General features: G+C 42.2%; 2 protein-coding genes across 3 annotated transcripts; both read left to right on the top strand.

The window, feature by feature from the left end:
- The first annotated feature begins 668 nt into the window (after window positions 1-668).
- On the top strand, window positions 669-9,726 carry GPATCH3 (G-patch domain containing 3). Of its 2 annotated transcripts, XM_087727156.1 has the most exons (7): window positions 669-1,040; window positions 2,547-2,983; window positions 3,942-4,119; window positions 5,094-5,153; window positions 6,433-6,554; window positions 8,226-8,353; window positions 9,358-9,726. In XM_087727156.1, the coding sequence occupies exons 1-7, from the start codon at window positions 683-685 to the stop codon at window positions 9,569-9,571; spliced, it is 1,497 nt and encodes a 498-aa protein (XP_087583282.1). In that variant the 5' UTR covers window positions 669-682; the 3' UTR covers window positions 9,572-9,726. The 2 variants fall into 2 exon arrangements, with proteins under 2 accessions (XP_087583282.1, XP_087583283.1); XM_087727157.1 differs by lacking the exons at window positions 8,226-8,353; window positions 9,358-9,726 and adding an exon at window positions 6,675-7,228.
- A 1,271-nt stretch (window positions 9,727-10,997) lies between these two features.
- On the top strand, window positions 10,998-16,624 carry GPN2 (GPN-loop GTPase 2). The gene is made up of 6 exons (XM_014075252.2): window positions 10,998-11,127; window positions 11,921-12,356; window positions 13,329-13,485; window positions 14,068-14,228; window positions 14,835-14,965; window positions 15,876-16,624. The coding sequence occupies exons 2-6, from the start codon at window positions 11,940-11,942 to the stop codon at window positions 15,970-15,972; spliced, it is 963 nt and encodes a 320-aa protein (XP_013930727.2). The 5' UTR covers window positions 10,998-11,127; window positions 11,921-11,939; the 3' UTR covers window positions 15,973-16,624.
- The last annotated feature ends 17 nt before the right edge of the window (window positions 16,625-16,641 follow it).

The raw sequence follows: 16,641 nt of genomic DNA on the forward strand, positions 1-16,641 counted from the left end.
CAGAGACTGCAGGGGAACAGAATAACCGAGTTGGAAGGGACCTTGGAGGTCTTCTAGTCCGACCCCCTGCTTAGGCAGGAAACCCTACACTTCAGACAAATGGATAGCCAACATCTTCTTAAAAACCTCCAGTGTTGGAGCATTCACAACTTCTGGAGGCAAGTTCTCCACTGGTTAATTGTTCTAACTGTCAGGAAATTTCTCCTTTCAGTGCGTTCAATATATGCTATTCAAAGAAACTAGGTATAACATGCGGTCTAAATCAGTGTTTCCCAATTCAGCAAATTTAAAATAAGTTCAATTCTCAAAACTCTCAGCCAGTAAGGATTGCTGAAGTTGAGTAACAGTAGTCTAAATCCAGTCGCTAAGTGAATACTTTCCCATCTCTGTCTGAATTTCACCCTCTGACATTTCTGTAAGGAAAACCTGATTTATTGAACATCACCAGCTCAGAGCATCTAAAGCTGGACTTTTCTGTAAGTCAGAAGTATGTTTGCAACCAAAAAAACACTGAACGCAACACTGCTGCATTTTTTTTCTATGGACTTTTCTGTACGTTGGCCTTGAACTTATCTCTATGGCCAAGACATAGAGCCCGTTTCCGCTCAGTGCTGACGCCATCAATCCGCGTCGCGAAGCCGATCCCGCGCGAGGTCACATGACGCACCCCAGGTGTTGCAAGATGGCGGACGTAGCTCCGGCTTCTTCCTCCCCGGAGCGCGGCGACCGCTACTGCCTGGTGAGCTGCGTCCCAGCCCAGCTTCGCTCGGCCGATCTCCGCTCCTACTTCAGCCAGTTCATCGAAGCCGGCGGCTTCCTTTGCTTCCATTATCGGCATCGCCCTGAACGGGAGGAGGAGCAGCAGCTGGGCGGCCCTTCAAAGCCAGGAAGGCGGACCTGCTGTTGCCTGGTAACGGTGAAGCCCGGGTGGTCTCTCCGCTTGGTTCGCATGTATTCAGGCAAACGGTGGGTCGACGCGCAGGGGGAGACGCTGCCTGGGCGGTGCATCATACGAAGAGTCCGGATTTCCCCGGACAGAGGTATTAAAAGAGACCGAAGGGGTGCCCGACAAATGTCGCATCAAAAGCGGGTTTCATGTCGTTTCTCTCCGCTTTGCGTCTAGAACAGGGATCCCCGACCTGCGAGGTGGGGGGGGGGCAGAGCTTTTAGTTAATAGTCCACTTTTCGCAGAGTTTCCACTGTATTGTTTTCATTGTTTGTTTGTGTCAGTTCGGAATGGGGTTTTTATGAGAGGTGTGTACATTGTTACACTAACAGATTAACAGAGTTGGAAGAGATCTTGCAGGTCATCTAGTCCAACCCCCTGCCCAAGCAGGAGACCCTACATCTGCCTCTACCTAGGATCAATATTTAGGAACCACTGGTCTAGAAGAAAGGAGCAGGAAGAAGATTTAGATTAGATTAACAAAGTTGGAAGGGATCTTGTAGATCATCTAGTCCAACCCCCGCCCAAGCAGGAGACCATACACCATTTTTGACAGTCCTTTCTTGAAAGTCTCAAGTGATGAAGCTATCACAACTTCCAAAGGCAACTTCTGTTCCATTAGTTGATTGTTCTCACTGTCAGAAAATGTCTCCACATTTCCAGGTTGAATCTCTCCTTGGTCAGTTTCCATCCATTATTCCTTGTCTGGCCTTCAGGTGCTTTGGAAAATAGCTTGACCTCCTCCTCCCTGTGGCAGCCCCTCAAATATTGGAAGACTGCTATCCTGTCTCTCCTGGTCCTTCTCTTCACTAGAATAACCATGCCCAGTTCCTGCAACTGTTCTTTGTTTTAGCCTCCAGTCCCCTAATCATCTTGATTGCTCTTCTCTGCACTTTTTCTAGAGTCTCAACATCTTTTTTATAGTGTGTTGACCAAACCTGGACACTTTTAAGGATGCTTTAAGGATTGGAGGAATTGTCTATCCTTGGTTACATCTGCTGTCCCATCACATCTCACAGGATAGGCATGTTGTGGTTCCCATCAATTAAGGAATGTCACTTGATGGGAGCCAGGAAGAGAGCCTTTCCTGCTCTGGCACCTGCCCTTCGGGGCATCATTACCTGGAACTTGAATTGGCCTGACTCTTCTGGCCTTCACAAAGCCTGAAAGCTTGACTTTGCTGTCATGGTTGGGGAATCTGGCAACGATGATGTGGAACCTACTAAATGGCTACATTATTAGTAAATTGGATTACAACTTGCAAATTATTTTATGGTTCTAATAATAATGCTAGTGTTTGTAATGGTTCCTGTATGTTTGTTTGGGGAGGGGGGTCTGTTGTTTTCTGTTTTGTGAGCTGTGCAGAGTCATGTATATGAGTTGGGTAGCTGTATAAGTTGAACAAGTAGAAGTTAAGCACAATGGGAGACCCCTATGCAAACATAGTAAATAGTAGGGCTGTTAAATATGGGCTGAAAAAGCTGGAAGACAATTATCATCTGGTGTTTTTTTGCAACCCATATCCAGTAGTCCTAAATAATGCAAACTGTTGCTCTACTAGCTTTCTTCCTTACCTGTATATTTATGTGTATATTCACAGAAACCGACTTATTTTGTTATAAAACCAAAAAGGAGCTACACACTATATCAAGAGAAACTTTCACTCGGGATGATTTTGAACGACTCCCTGAACTGAATCCTCCTGCTGTAATGCCTTATGGAAATGTGGGAACTCCATTGCGAGTCTTCTTAGAGCTTATCAGAACTTGCCGAATGCCCAGCCGTGTCATTAAAAAACTGCAGTTACAGTTCCCTAAATCTGGCTCATCTCGCAGGTATGGGAATGTACCATTTTCATATGAGGGAACTGATATTATTGTAGAAGAGGAGCGAGTTTACACAGCTACGGGAGAAGAAATAACAGAAGGAGACCACTTGCCAAATGTAGAGTTAGTAAATCAAGATGATGATGATGCAGGAGAGAGAGACCACGAAGATCCGGAAAAGAAAGAAACAGATGACTCTGAAGTGGATTGCGTAAGTAGTTTCTTCTAATTGTCAAACATGGAACTATTATATATGTTATCTAAAAGTTGCTAGTTTATTTCGGGGGGGGGGGGGAGAACATTATTGTTGTGGCCCACTGGCAGCCAGCAGAGCTGGCAGCAGAGTCGGACAGTGAGGAGGTTGGGGAGGTTGGGAAGGAACATGGGCCAGTCCTGGGAGCTGAGGAAGGCTCAGACGCAGAGAGGGAACTAGACAGCAGTGAGGCAGAGGAACAGCTGAAGCCTCTTCCAAGTGTGCGCATGCATAGAGCTGGCAAAAGATAAGAACAACTAAGAAAGCAGGGTTGACTTAGGAGTAAAGCCACACCTTGGAGGTGATTGGCCCCTCCCATAGGAAACAAGAGGAGCAATTCGTTCATTCAATTGTTTCCAGAGTGGAAAGTTCTGTTTGTGACTTTAAGAGACTCTGTGCCAAGTTTTGCCTTGCCCTGCACTTGGAAACTAGTTATCTGGCAGCTCTCCAAGTGAGATAAGGTTTGTTTTAATAAATATTCCTCTGAAAGGAATTTTGCCAAGCCTTGTGGACTGTGAATAAAAGGAATCCACAGTTGTGTAAATAAAAAGGGTTTTGCCAGAACCAAAACTCTGCTTCTTGCTTTTTAAGGAAGCCTGGGTCAGAACAATTATTAATACGTACAAGCTAGAAAAGATTCTTGTGAATCTGAAGTCAGAGATGATTAGCTTAACTACTGCAATGTGTTTCTGGCTTTTGACCTGAGATTTTCTAGCTTTTGTATTCTCAGGACTGCCTAAGGTCATTTAATGCATTCGAAGTTGTGTAGTTTAATAGAAAGATCTTTTATTTTCATAAAATACACAGTTAACATTTTTTTAAACATCTAAGGGGAATGTTAATTCAGATAGCGGGCGGTGAGCTAAATCTTAGCTACATTATTCTTCTGTTCCCGATCACCTGACTTCTGCTATAGGAGGATGATGATAGATGTGAAGAGTGGGAACGGCATGAGGCCTTGCATGAAGATGTCACCAGCCAGGAACGCACAAAGGAACGTTTGTATGAGGAGGAAATTGAGCTAAAGTGGGAGAAAGGAGGCTCCGGGTTGGTCTTCTACACAGATGCACAATATTGGCAAGAAGAGGGAGCAGGTAAATTAGCAGAGGTGTTAATTCTGTGTGGCTACGAAAGTCTGCATGCTTTTTTCAATGATAGCTTGTGTATCCTGTTTGTAAATACTTGGTCCTTTCTCATGAATGAAACATATGGAAATGCTGATGCCTGAAGTATGTAAAAATATCAAAATTAGGGTTAATTGCTGGCACACATTCATACATCTTTATTTCACAGTTGAGAGCTTTTTTACAAACTGCATCACTGTTTGGTTGGGTGGCAGCAGTGCCTCAGATAGAAAGTTTGCTTCTTGTCATTCAGGATACTGCTTATAAGCCCTATGTGCTTAGAGCTCAAAGCATTGTTAGAGAGCCCACACCCCACTTTACGGTCTGTTTATGTTGCTCCCCCCTGGGAGGAGGTTTCGAAGTATTTCTAGCAGGACTAACAGATTCTGTAACAGCTTCGTTCCCTAGGCCATCCGCCTGGTAAACTCACAAGATTGTTTTTCTTGCCATGTACATGTATAGATCCAAAGTAGAGTGTGCTGTTTCTCTGTGTCATATGTGTGGGTATATGCAAAATTTTGTATTTATTTATTTTGTCATGTTTATATAGCGTATATTGGAGATGGTGACCCTTTAAGAGCTGTATGCAATGAAATTTCATTTTAATATATGCCAATTGGTGAACATTCAAAGTGACAATAATGTTATTTTAAGTTCAGTTCTATCCTCCTCTTCCTTGCCCCAAAGATTAGGGTAGAATTAGGGCAATTAGAACAAAAATTTAATATTATTGGTACAGGGCAAGTTCATAGAGGATCCTTTTTATCTTCTCATTTTATAAAACACTACAAACAAGACAGGCTATAAAATCTGGCTTTGCTTTGATACATTCTGCATTTATGAAGCACTTGGATATTGTAAATATCCAGGGTGACAGTAACACAGGAAGAGTGGTGGCAATGAGTTGCATATGCTTTCTTCACACAGATCTTTTCTTTTGGCAGATTTTGATGAAGAGACAGCTGACGATTGGGATGTCGACATGAGTATCTACTATGACAAAGGTATTGATCTATGCTGGCAGAAATAATTAGAATCTGCATTCCAGTGTAACTGGAAGCTTCAGTTTAGCAAGAACCCGACTTGCTGTCCTGGCAGGGTGAGATACTACTGTACAGTCATCTTACCATGGCAATCTGTGAAACAATTCAAAATTGGAAATATGAAAGTTACTTTATTCTTCAATGCTTAAAATATTGCCTTATTTAGCAACCGTTTGAATCTACAATGGTGCTGAATAAGTAACTTTATGACCAGTCCTCACACTTATAACTGTTGCAGCATCTTTCAGTCACATGATCCCCAGAACCATGGTGGTGCAGTTGTTAGAATGCAGTATTGCAGGTTAATTCTGCTGACTGCCAGCAGTTCGATCCGGACCGGCTCAAGGTTGACTCAGCCTTCCATCCTTCTGAGATCAGTAAAATATGGACCCAGATTGTTGGAGGCAATAGGCTGGCTCTGTAAACCTCTTAGAGCGGGCTGTAAAGCACTATGAAGCGGTATAAAAGTCTAAGTGCTATTGCTATTTGCATACTTCAATGCAGTCCACTTCTTAAGGTATTGAATGTAAAATCAGCCCTAAATAAATTGACGCCAATTCAGCCAACAAAATAGGATTGGTGAAAAGAACTTTTATTGGATGTTTTTGGAAATCTGTCGAAGAATATTTATAGACTGGAATAGGCAACAAGGTCAGTCAATGAATAGACATGGCAATTGGGTCAGCCAATGGAGACTGTTTGGAAACTGAAACAGTATTTTCTGGAGACAACTAGGAGTCTGGGTGTGGCTTAGCTCTAAGGCTCTGAGTCTGTGCAGAGGTAAATATTAATCTGCTGCTAGAACTGAAACTGTTCTCTCCTTTGCCTGTGTTTGCTTGTACTCTCTACCATGTTGGAAGAACCAGCCTTTTGGTTTTATATATATGCCTTATGTGTTATTATGTATATAAAAAGAAGTTAATGAATCCTGCTGAATCAGTTACCCGTGTATGCTTTCTGGATTTGATTGCTGCAACAAACTGACAAAATCCATCCTTTGAACTCAAGTGCTGAGCATCCAAAGCTGCCTTTACTTAGACTGATACCTCCTTTACTAACTATCCAAAGTCTTGGTGGACATTTTTCCCTGCTTTTCTGCCTGGTCTCATTTCACCAGAAGCACTCAGGTCTTCTATATTCTTATGCCCCATATGTAGATAAAGCCTCCCTCCTCTATATCCTATTGGTTTTTCTCTTTTCTTGTGGCAGAAAATTTAATTGGGATTTCCATTCGTTCTAGATGGTGGTGACAAAGATGCTAAAGATTTGGTACAGATGCGGTTTGAACAAAGACTTCGGGATGGTTTAGAAGATGGGTCTATCCTGGGTCAGCGAATTGGGAACTTTGAAAAATATACCAAGGTAAGAAGTGAAGTTGGAATATGATGCTTGTTACCAATAAAGGAATATTTATAGCTCTATATTTAAGAGTTGAAATGAAGGGTCCTTGGTGGTCTCTGAGCTTTGGTTGTTTTCTTGCAGATGTTTCACTACCCAAACTATGAAATGAAACTGATGATGTTATGAAATGTCTGCAAGACAACAACCAACCTCAGAGACCACCGAGGACCCCTCATATTAGATAAATTCTTTATTGGCCAAGTGTGATTGGACACACAAGGAATTTGTCTTTGGTGCATATGCTCTCAGTGTGCATAAAAAGACAAGATACATTCGTCACAAATTCTAAGGTGAAACACTTAATGATAGCCATAGGGTACAAATAAGCAATCAAATCATTGGGAAACAATCAATATAAATCGTAAGGATACGAGCAACAAAGTTACAGTCTTGCAGTCATAAGTGGGAGGAGATGGGTGATAGGAACGATAAGACTAATAATAATAGTAACACAGACTTAGGAAATAGTTTGACAGTGTTGAGGGAATTATTTGTTTAGCAGAGTGATGGCGTTCAGGAAAAAACTGTCCTTGAGTCTAGTTGTTCTGGTGTGCAGTGCCCTATAGGGTTGTTTTGAGGGTGGGCGTTGAAACAAATTATGTTCAGGATGTGAGCAGATATTGAAGCCGTTTGTTGAAATAACAATTTTGTTTTGTTTTGTTTGTTTTGTTTTGCCTTTATTTGTATGCCGCCCTTTTCCCTGGGGGGACTCAGGGCGGCTCACAATTCAAAAGAGGGGGGGGGGAGACAAACAATAGACAATACAGCATGTTAAAAAGAAAACACAACAGTCACACAATTCGAGTGGGGCTACAGTCTTAACCTCAGGCCAGCCGGGACAGCCAGATCTTTAAAGCAGCGCGGAAGGACTGGAGGGTGGTGAGGGTCCAAATCTCCACGTGGAGTTCGTTCCAGAGGGTCGGAGCAGCCACCGAGAAGGCTCTCCTCCGGGTAGTTGCCAGTTTGCACTGGCTAGAAGATGGAATTCGGAGGAGGCCTAATCGATGCGATCGTATCGGTCTAGTGGAGGTAATTGGCAGTAGGCGGTCTCTCTTTTGCTGCAGATGTTAATGAAATGTATGATTATAGCACAAGAGGCAAGGAGAATGATGGCTGTCGTGTGTGCTAAAGCTCGTCCAATTATGTTGAACCAAAGTAATGGTTTGAACCAAACCATTTGAAGTTACAACAGCGAGGAAAAAAAGTGACTTATGACTGGTTTTCACACTTGCAACCACTGCAGCATCCCCGTGATCACACAATCAGAATTTGGGCACCTGGCAATTGGCATGCATTTATGATCGATGCACTGATTATCATTTGTAGCCTTCCCAAACTGGTTTCTGACAAGCGAACTCAATGGGAAAAGCCAGATATGCTTAATGACCACATTGTTCACTTAACAACCGCAAATGATTTGCTTAACAAGTGTCTCCATAAAATGGAGCAAAATTTACTAGACTGCTTTGCTTAGCAATGGAAATTTTGGGCTCAATTTTGGTTGTAAATTAAGAACTTGCCTGTATGCTTCTGATGATGACGACACTGTTTCTTTAATTAAAAATCTGGTTGCTCACTTCGTTCTGGCATCAGTGCTTTGTTGCTTTAGAACTGATTTTCTTTCTGTGCCAGGGCATTGGCCGAAAAGTGATGGAAAGGCAGGGCTGGAGCGAAGGTCTTGGCTTGGGAAGCAGCAGTTCAGGAATGGCTGAAGCCTTGGACAATGAGGGACGGAATCCCCGATGCAAAAGAGGTTTGGGGTAAGTGAGACAGGTCTCTTTTCAAAGTAAGTGCAGCTAAGGGCTTCCGTGTAAAGATCCAGTTTTGCATGTGTGAATGGGCTGATGGTCTCAAGTCTCAGGATTGTGTTGAAAATACAAAAAACACATGAAACAAACAACATTCTGGAGAAATCTTGTAGCGCTTGCAGCCTTGCAACCTCTGAGCAAAGTACAAAATTGGAGATCAGAATATCTGAAGGATACGTTTCCTGCACTAAAGGCTGTTTATAAGAATATACTGATCTAAGCCTTCAGTTCTATGCTAACTGTAACAAATGCAACAAATAGAATATTTTTTATCTCTCCCAAATATACCTAACTGAAACTTACAACAAATATCCTTGTCTCTTCACATCAATTTCTACAAATATTCACACACTAAACATAAAGGTAAAGATTCCCCTCGCACATATGTGCCAGTTGTTCCCATGTCTAGGGGGCAGTGCTCATCTCTGTTTCAAAGTCGAAGAGCCAGCACTGTCTGAAGACATCTCTCTGGTCATGTGGCCGGCATCACTAAACTCTAAAGGGACACGGAACGTTGTTACCTTCCCACCATAGGGAATACCTTCCCTATTTTTCTACTTGCATTTTTGCATGCTTTTGAACTGCTAGGTTGGCAGAAGCTGGGACAAGTAATGGGAGCTCACTCCATTACGTGACACTAGGGATTCAAATCGCTGAACTGCCAACCTTCTGATCGACAAGCTCAGCGTCTTAGCCACTGAGCCACTGCGTCCCTACACTAAACATACATGCATGCTAATAAGCAAAAACGTTTGGGCAGATTTCAGAATAGAAGCCCTATAATATATTCATGAGGCTCACAAAAGGATTGCATCAGTTGTATTCCCTTTAATTTTCTAAATTTGGGATTCCCCCCTCCCCCTTTCTAATATACTTTTTATATTGTACAGAGTTGAAGGCAACCAATATTCTCTGCTTTGTCTCTGAAGACCGATTCATTCTCTGCTCTTCTTTAGGTATCATGGTGAGAAACTCCAGACTTTCATCAAACCGAAGAATCCACGCAGGGACAGCTACAGCTTCATTTCTACCATCTATGATGACCCTCATCCTGTGGACTCAGAAGAGCAGCTTCTTCGGCGTCAGCTGCCAATCAGTATGAAGTACCGGCAAAAGGTGTCTTTTGTCCATGCCAGGCACGATATTCAGAAGAATTCCAGTTCTCCGTGAAGGACTGGCCAGGAAGGAAGGAAGGTGTCAGTTTTTTCAATGGTCAATTTTTTAATATGAAATTTTTATTTTACTGTATGTTATCAAGCAAAACATGTATTATACCAAAGCCAGAGTAGGTTTTAATTATTTATATTAAAAGAAAAATTACCTGGTTCTGCTTCTTGGTACTTTACTATAAAATTAATTGAAGGGTAATTGCTGATCCCATCTCTGCATTTTGACAGTTCCCATAACGCTACCCTATAATCAGTCTATATGAAATCTTGCATTTTTATCCTTGATTTAAGGTGTCTCCTGCATACACCTTTTTTTTGGTAGGGAAGGGTTTTTGGCCTAGGGTATGGTGTAATTAAAGAGCAATGGTTATACTCTGACTAAAAGAGAAGTAAACTTGACCAACAAGATTGAACTCTAGCAGTTATACATTAAGAGCAATGTTTATTTGGTCAATGACCAGTAAAATTTTAAAAAGACAACACAGAAGTAAAATCAAATGGATACAGGTTGTTTCTATGTTTTTACTTAGCATCGCTGCTCTTACAAACTGTCTCTGTAGCCCAGGGATGGGCGGTTGATTTTCCCAAGAGGCCATATGACAAACTGGAACTGTTGTGGAGGGCCAAATCAGTAGGGCTTTGAAGGGGCATAGGCATGCACCCATGCATATACATAAATTGAATAAGAATTGCCTTAAAAATAAAAGCAACACAATTATATTGGACACATGACGTACCATTATTTCCATCTGATTTCTAATTATCTAATTTCTAATTTTTGATTGATGTCCCAGGTGCAGTCAAAGGGGCTGACTCCTTTTCAGTTAATTACGTCACATTAAAGCATAGAAAACCAGCAACCTAACCACAAACAAAAATGATAGGAAATGATTACTAGAATTGCACTACAATAATTGTTTAGCCAGTGTTTTTCAACTTTAAAATGAGTGGACATCAACTCCCAGAATTCTCCAACCAATTGATCTGCCCATCTTAAAGTCACCAAGGTTGAGAAACACTGTTTTAATCATTGCTGGAGCAAACTACCAACATAGCTAGGACCCAGATTGTTGGGACAATATGCTGATTCTGTAAACCACTTAGAGAGGGCTGTAAATGCACTATGAAGTGGTATATGTCTAAGTGCTATTGCTAACATACTTCTTTTTTTAACTTGCAAAGAGAGACTCCTGCAGTATCAACTTGTCATTCCTTCGTTTTTATTACTTTATTCCTTCTTTCTGCTCGTTGCTATTCCCTTGACCACCGCTAGAGGGCGTTTAGCAAACCAACAAAAAACGATAGCCTCCATTCCTTGGCTACGTCCCATAATCCTGCAGGGGGCGCCGGTCGTTCGCTTGTAGTTAAATAACTACATTAACGCCTTCCGTTTCCTGCCTGATTAGACGTCATTTACCATCGAGATAGAGCGGCAGCTTTTACGTTTGTACCGTAGAAGAAAGAAAGTGCAGACAAGCGTCCTTTCACGCCTGGAGATCCTCTCCCTGCGTCATGAGTGAAAGCGGCCCGTAGAAGGAACCAGCAGCGGAATCCCAGGTAAATCCTTGTGGGGGCTTTAGGATACGCGGATCCCAAACGGTCATCGGGAGGCTCAGCTGACGGAGGACCGCAACGCCGGCTCCATCGTTGGCTCCGCTCTCTCTATTGGGGGGACAGGAAGGGCTTTTGCACCGTCCGCCTCCAGTCTGCATGGCGCGGCGTTTCCCCGGTTTCAGCGAGTCTCGCTTTTCTTCTTCCAAACCCGGCGAGGCGATGAGCCGAAGGGTAATCTTGAAGGCGGTTTCTTCCTCTGCAAAAAGGGGTCGCTTGTCCTTCCCGGCTCTCTCCAATCCGCTCTTTTTTTTAAAAAAGCTTCAGTAATGTGGGAATGTAATAGGAGTTTATCATACACGTGTTTTTTCCTAATGTTTTGTTTTATTTATATTACTTTCAATTTCCATCAACCGGTGTGGTCTGGGTACAGTTATTTAAACAGTCATAATCCACATATTTGTTATTGCATTCATCACAATAGTGTTAATAATATAAATATATATTAATATAATTGCAATAGTACATGACATCTTGTTCATTAAATTCTCTCCACATTAACATTTCCTCTTTTTATATCTCCTCCTTTCTAACTTCTGTTTATATTGCCTAACCATTGATAAAATACATTCCACGTCCAAAAATATTCAGTTTCTTGTTATCCTTAACAATAAGCATACTTGTGTTGTGCATGAAATGTAAATTGTTTTATTTAATGTGGATAGCAAAAGGTATAAATAATATGGGCTCATCCTTGCCTACTGATCTTATTCTTTCTGATGTCTTTTTTTTAAAAAAGGAGAAATAAACCTTGCAGCATGTCGAAAAGCGACAAGCAGCCCTCACTAGCCTTTGGTCAGGTAGTGATTGGGCCTCCCGGCTCTGGGAAAACCACCTATTGTCATGGCATGCAGGAATTCCTTTCCGCAATTGGGCGCAAAGTAGCTGTGGTGAATCTGGACCCAGCAAACGAAGGGATTCCGTTCCAGTGTGCTGTGGACATCTCTGAACTGATCACCTTGGCTGATGTGATGGAGAGTTTGAAACTTGGCCCCAATGGTGGCTTAATCTACTGCATGGAGTACCTGGAGGCGAATTTTGACTGGCTGCAGGAGAAACTGGAGCGACTGAAAGGACATTACTTCTTATTTGATTGCCCCGGACAAGTGGAGCTCTGCACCCATCATAGTTCATTGAGAAACATCTTTGCTCAACTTGCTAAGTGGAATTTCAGGGTATTTGTATTTATTAGTTTGTCAAACATGTACAAGATAGCAGGTATAAATATAAACATGGATATAAACCAAAGAAATGAATACAAATAGATGGGGACAGTAGGAAAGGGACGTTAGGCACGCTGGTGCGCTTATGCACGGATGTTTGGTCCAGAGGAAGCGAGAACATTCCTGAAGGCCAAACTTCAACCTCAGTCTCCCCAGTTCACAGCAACTGTATGTGACAACAGCTGCCTTTTCAAACTAGTTCCCAGTGATAAAACATTGAAGCTGTTGTAAAATATGGTGCATTTTATGGGTTTGTAATGTTTGATAGACATTGCACGAGCTTGAAATGATGGATTCAACTAGAGCTGATCTGGACTTTAAAAATCCAGACAACCACTAGATGGCAGCAAAAAGAAAGAAACCTGAAGGCAGATTTGCTACCCTGTATGTCAGTCTCTATTGTTCAAGGATAAAGCAATAGCATTTATATGCCGCTTCAGTGTTTTACAGCCCTTGCTAAGCGGTTTAGAGTCAGCCTATTGTCCCCAACAATCTGGGTCCTCATTTGTCTAACGTGTTCATTTGTGGTATCACCAGAGTCTAGGAGTCTTGAGGGTTTTACACCTTAGTTTCAATTTGAAAATCTTCCTTATACTTTTATTTCCACTTTACATCAAAATATTGTTAAAATACTACTAGAAACTTACATCTCTTTTAGTAGGAGATATAAGGTAGAGTTTGTACCTATGGCTCTCTAGTTATTGCTATGCTACAGTGTGAAAGGAGTGCTTCAGGGTCACCTGAAAAACTACAACTTTCTATTCACATGCCTGACAAGAGTCTCGTTGATTGTATGGGTGACTTGTCTGCATATATTAAACCAGGGTTTCTCAACCTTAGCAACTTTTAAAATGTGTGGACTTCAACTCCCAGAATTCCTCAGCCAGCATGCTGATTTCTCTGTCCTTTTTTTGTTCTTTGTAGTTGGCTGCTGTTCATCTGGTAGATTCTCATTACTGCACAGATCCCGGCAAATTCATCTCTGTTCTCTGCACTTCCCTCTCCACAATGCTGCACGTGGAGTTGCCCCACATCAACATCCTCTCCAAAATGGACCTTATTGAGCAGTATGGGAAGTTGGGTGAGAACAGTCAATCCTTAGAGAAATGTGGGACTGATTAAAGTAACTACTAAGGGTCCATTACACATCAGATCAGAAGGTGCATGTAATCCACTTGAGTCAGTTGAGGGTAGCCATGGTTCATTTATAGTTGGGTGGTTGCCAGAGAAGTTTATCCAAGATCTTGTCAGTCAGACCACTGCCTAGATAAATTACTACTCCAGTCTAAGTCAAGCCTTTATAGCAGAAATATTCTTGTTTTGGAAGCAGGGCTAACTGTTCTCAAATACTGCCTGGACAAGTCCTGGCAATTTTCTTGGCAAGGTTTTTCAGAAGTGGTTTGCCATTGTCTCCTTCCTAGGGCTAAAAGAAAATTGATTGGCCCAAGATCACCCAGTTGGCTTTATACCCAAGTCAGGAACTAGCCTTTACCCCCTCCGCCAAACTGTCTCTCCCTCTTTTAATTGCAACAATTCAATCATTGGAGCATTTCGCATTCCAGAAAAAAGACTCTGCTATCGAATAAGAAATATTACAAATCAGCTTGTTCCTTATTCTATGAATTTACTGAAGCTTTCTTTCCCCCTTTCACTTGCCTTACAGCATTTAATCTAGATTATTACACAGAAGTTCTTGATCTGTCCTACTTAGTGGACCATTTGGCCTTAGATCCATTCTTCAAGAACTACCAGCGCCTGAACAAGAAGCTGGTGGGAGTGATTGAAGACTATAGTTTGGTCTCTTTTGTTCCCCTCAATGTCCAGGTAAGCAAGTCAAGGAGATGAATAGATGAAGCTTTGATAGTGCCCATCAATTTCCTTCCACCATTTTTACCTACACTTGACCTGCAAATTACTATGCTTGTGTGACATGCATTTGTTAGTGCAGAGGGAAACCAATGAAATTAAAAGGTAAAATAGTACACAAACGAATAAAACTAATTCTGAAACTGACCAGTTGTGAGGACAGTATCTCACAACTGGTCAAAGCAGAGTTGAAAAGGTCTGCCTAGTGGGTGTACATCTGACTGAATTAATGCTGTTATGGAACAGAATGTTTAAGGAATGGAGAATAGTTTGACGTTAATAGAATGATAATAGAAACTCCTGGCTGATCATTTGTTTATTGTAGCGTTTGGCAACTGTAATCTTGTGGCAATGTGATTGCGTGTGTGTACACACTTTTGCAATCTGTTCTTCCTAAAGAGAACTTTCAGATTTGAAAGTAAGATTGCTCAGAGGATTTTTTTTTTAAAGTTAATCTGTTGCTGGGACTTTCCTGCCAAGTAATCAGACCAGTGAGTAACAGGATGAAATATGACAGAGAAATCAATTTGGGCGTGGCATGTTTCTAATAGCTCCTTGTTTCAGGACAAGGAAAGCATGCGGTGCGTGATGCAAGCAGTGGACAAAGCCAATGGTTACTGTTTTGGGGACTCTGAACACAGAAACCTCAACGTCTTGATGTCTGCAGCAATGGGAGCTGATTTTCAATTTACTTCGTATCCTTTTTGCTTTCTCTCCTTCCTCCTTTTTGGCATTTCTGTGCCTTAGGAAATGCAGAGGTTTGGGGAATCTGCTTATTATGATGTCATTTAAAGGGCATTTGAGCCACAGTGGCACAATGGATAGAACGCAGGCTCTTCTGCTGACTGCCGGCCTGCCTGCAGTTCAGCTGTTCAAATCTCACCGTGCTCAAGGTTGACTCAGCCTTCCATCCTTCCGAGGTGGATAAAATGAGGACCTGGATTGTTGGGGGCAACAGGCTGACTCTGTAAACCACTTAGGGCTGTAAAGAACCGTGAAGTGCTATTGCTATTTTAGACCCATGGTAGCAATGGGAGGATTATCTTGTGTGCTGCACACCTAGCCCTACCCTGCCAAGTTGTCCAATTACTTTTCACACTTAAATGATTTCCTTTTTATCCCATCCACCATTTTGGGAAGTGCAAGTAGTTTTTGATTTATGACCACAATTGAGCCCAACATTTATCTTTCTGAGTAAGACATTTGTTCAGTGAATTTTGCCCCATTTTACAACCTTTCTTGATCCAGTCGTTAAGTGAATCACTGCAGTTGTTAAGTTAGTAACACAGTTGTAAAGCGAATCTGGCTTCCCCATTGACTCTGCTTGTCAGAAGATCACAAAAAGATGACCATACAACCCCATGGACGCTTTATGCAACAGTCAATAAATATGACTCAGTTGTCAAAACCACGTGAACCTGGAGATGCTGCAATGGTCATAAGTGTGAAAAATGGTCATTTGAACGGTCACTAAACGAATGACTGTAAATTGAGGACTACCTGTATATGCAGATGTTTCTCCTGCCATTCAGCCGAAGCAGACGGACCAGCTAACGTTTCTTTAATGCTTTTGGGCTTCCTTTCGCCTTAACTCTCACTCACCAGCACCCTGGCTGTCCAGGAGAAATACGTGCAGCCACAGGAGAAAACGGTGGAGGAGGAAACTTTAGACCTGGAACACGCGAGTTACAGCACTCACTGAAGGAGGGTAGACCGGCCTGCCCAAAATGGTCTCCCAGGAAGAGCAGCGGTGTGTGTGTGTATGTGTCTGCTCCCTCTGAGATGTTCCCAGGGTTGGTGCAGGAATGAACTGGCCACCATCATTGAGTTCCTTCTAATGGCAGTGTAATGAGGAGCCAGATGTTTCCGTTAAGAAACTTGTACAGTTGATGACCAAAGAGCAGTTGGCAAGGTGATACCATCTGGTGCCTGCTAGTTGTGAGAAATGACCATTCAGTGCCACAGCAATGTTGTGGCCTAACATGTCTCTTTCAGAGTGTTAGCCTGCTTTATTTCGCTGAGAAGCTTTTGAGAATTCTCTCTGCTACCATTCCACAATTGGGGGCCTTCCTAATGTTTTTTTTTTGGGGGGGGGCTGTTGCCAATGATATGCCTTGGCCATCAGCTCAAAGGGCATTGTTGGGAAAGGCTGTTCTGTCCTGTCACAGATCTCTTTCTTTGTGATCTGTTCTGTGGCCTGACCTACTTCTGGCCACTTTGGATTGTGATACTGAGGAAAAGCATGGAATCTGGGTAGTGTTGAGAGGAGCATCTTTTGAGGCTTCTTTTGGTGCTGCCAAAAATTTTGGATTTTTTGAGAGAGGAACGCTAAATAAAGAAGTTTTTGAACTATCTTTTTCCAACTTTGGCG

The sequence above is a fragment of the Thamnophis sirtalis genome, unplaced genomic scaffold (assembly GCF_051295495.1).
Source record: "Thamnophis sirtalis isolate CommonGarterSnake01/CBP01778 unplaced genomic scaffold, rThaSir2_p1.2 scaffold_13, whole genome shotgun sequence".
Lineage (NCBI taxonomy): Eukaryota > Metazoa > Chordata > Lepidosauria > Squamata > Natricidae > Thamnophis > Thamnophis sirtalis.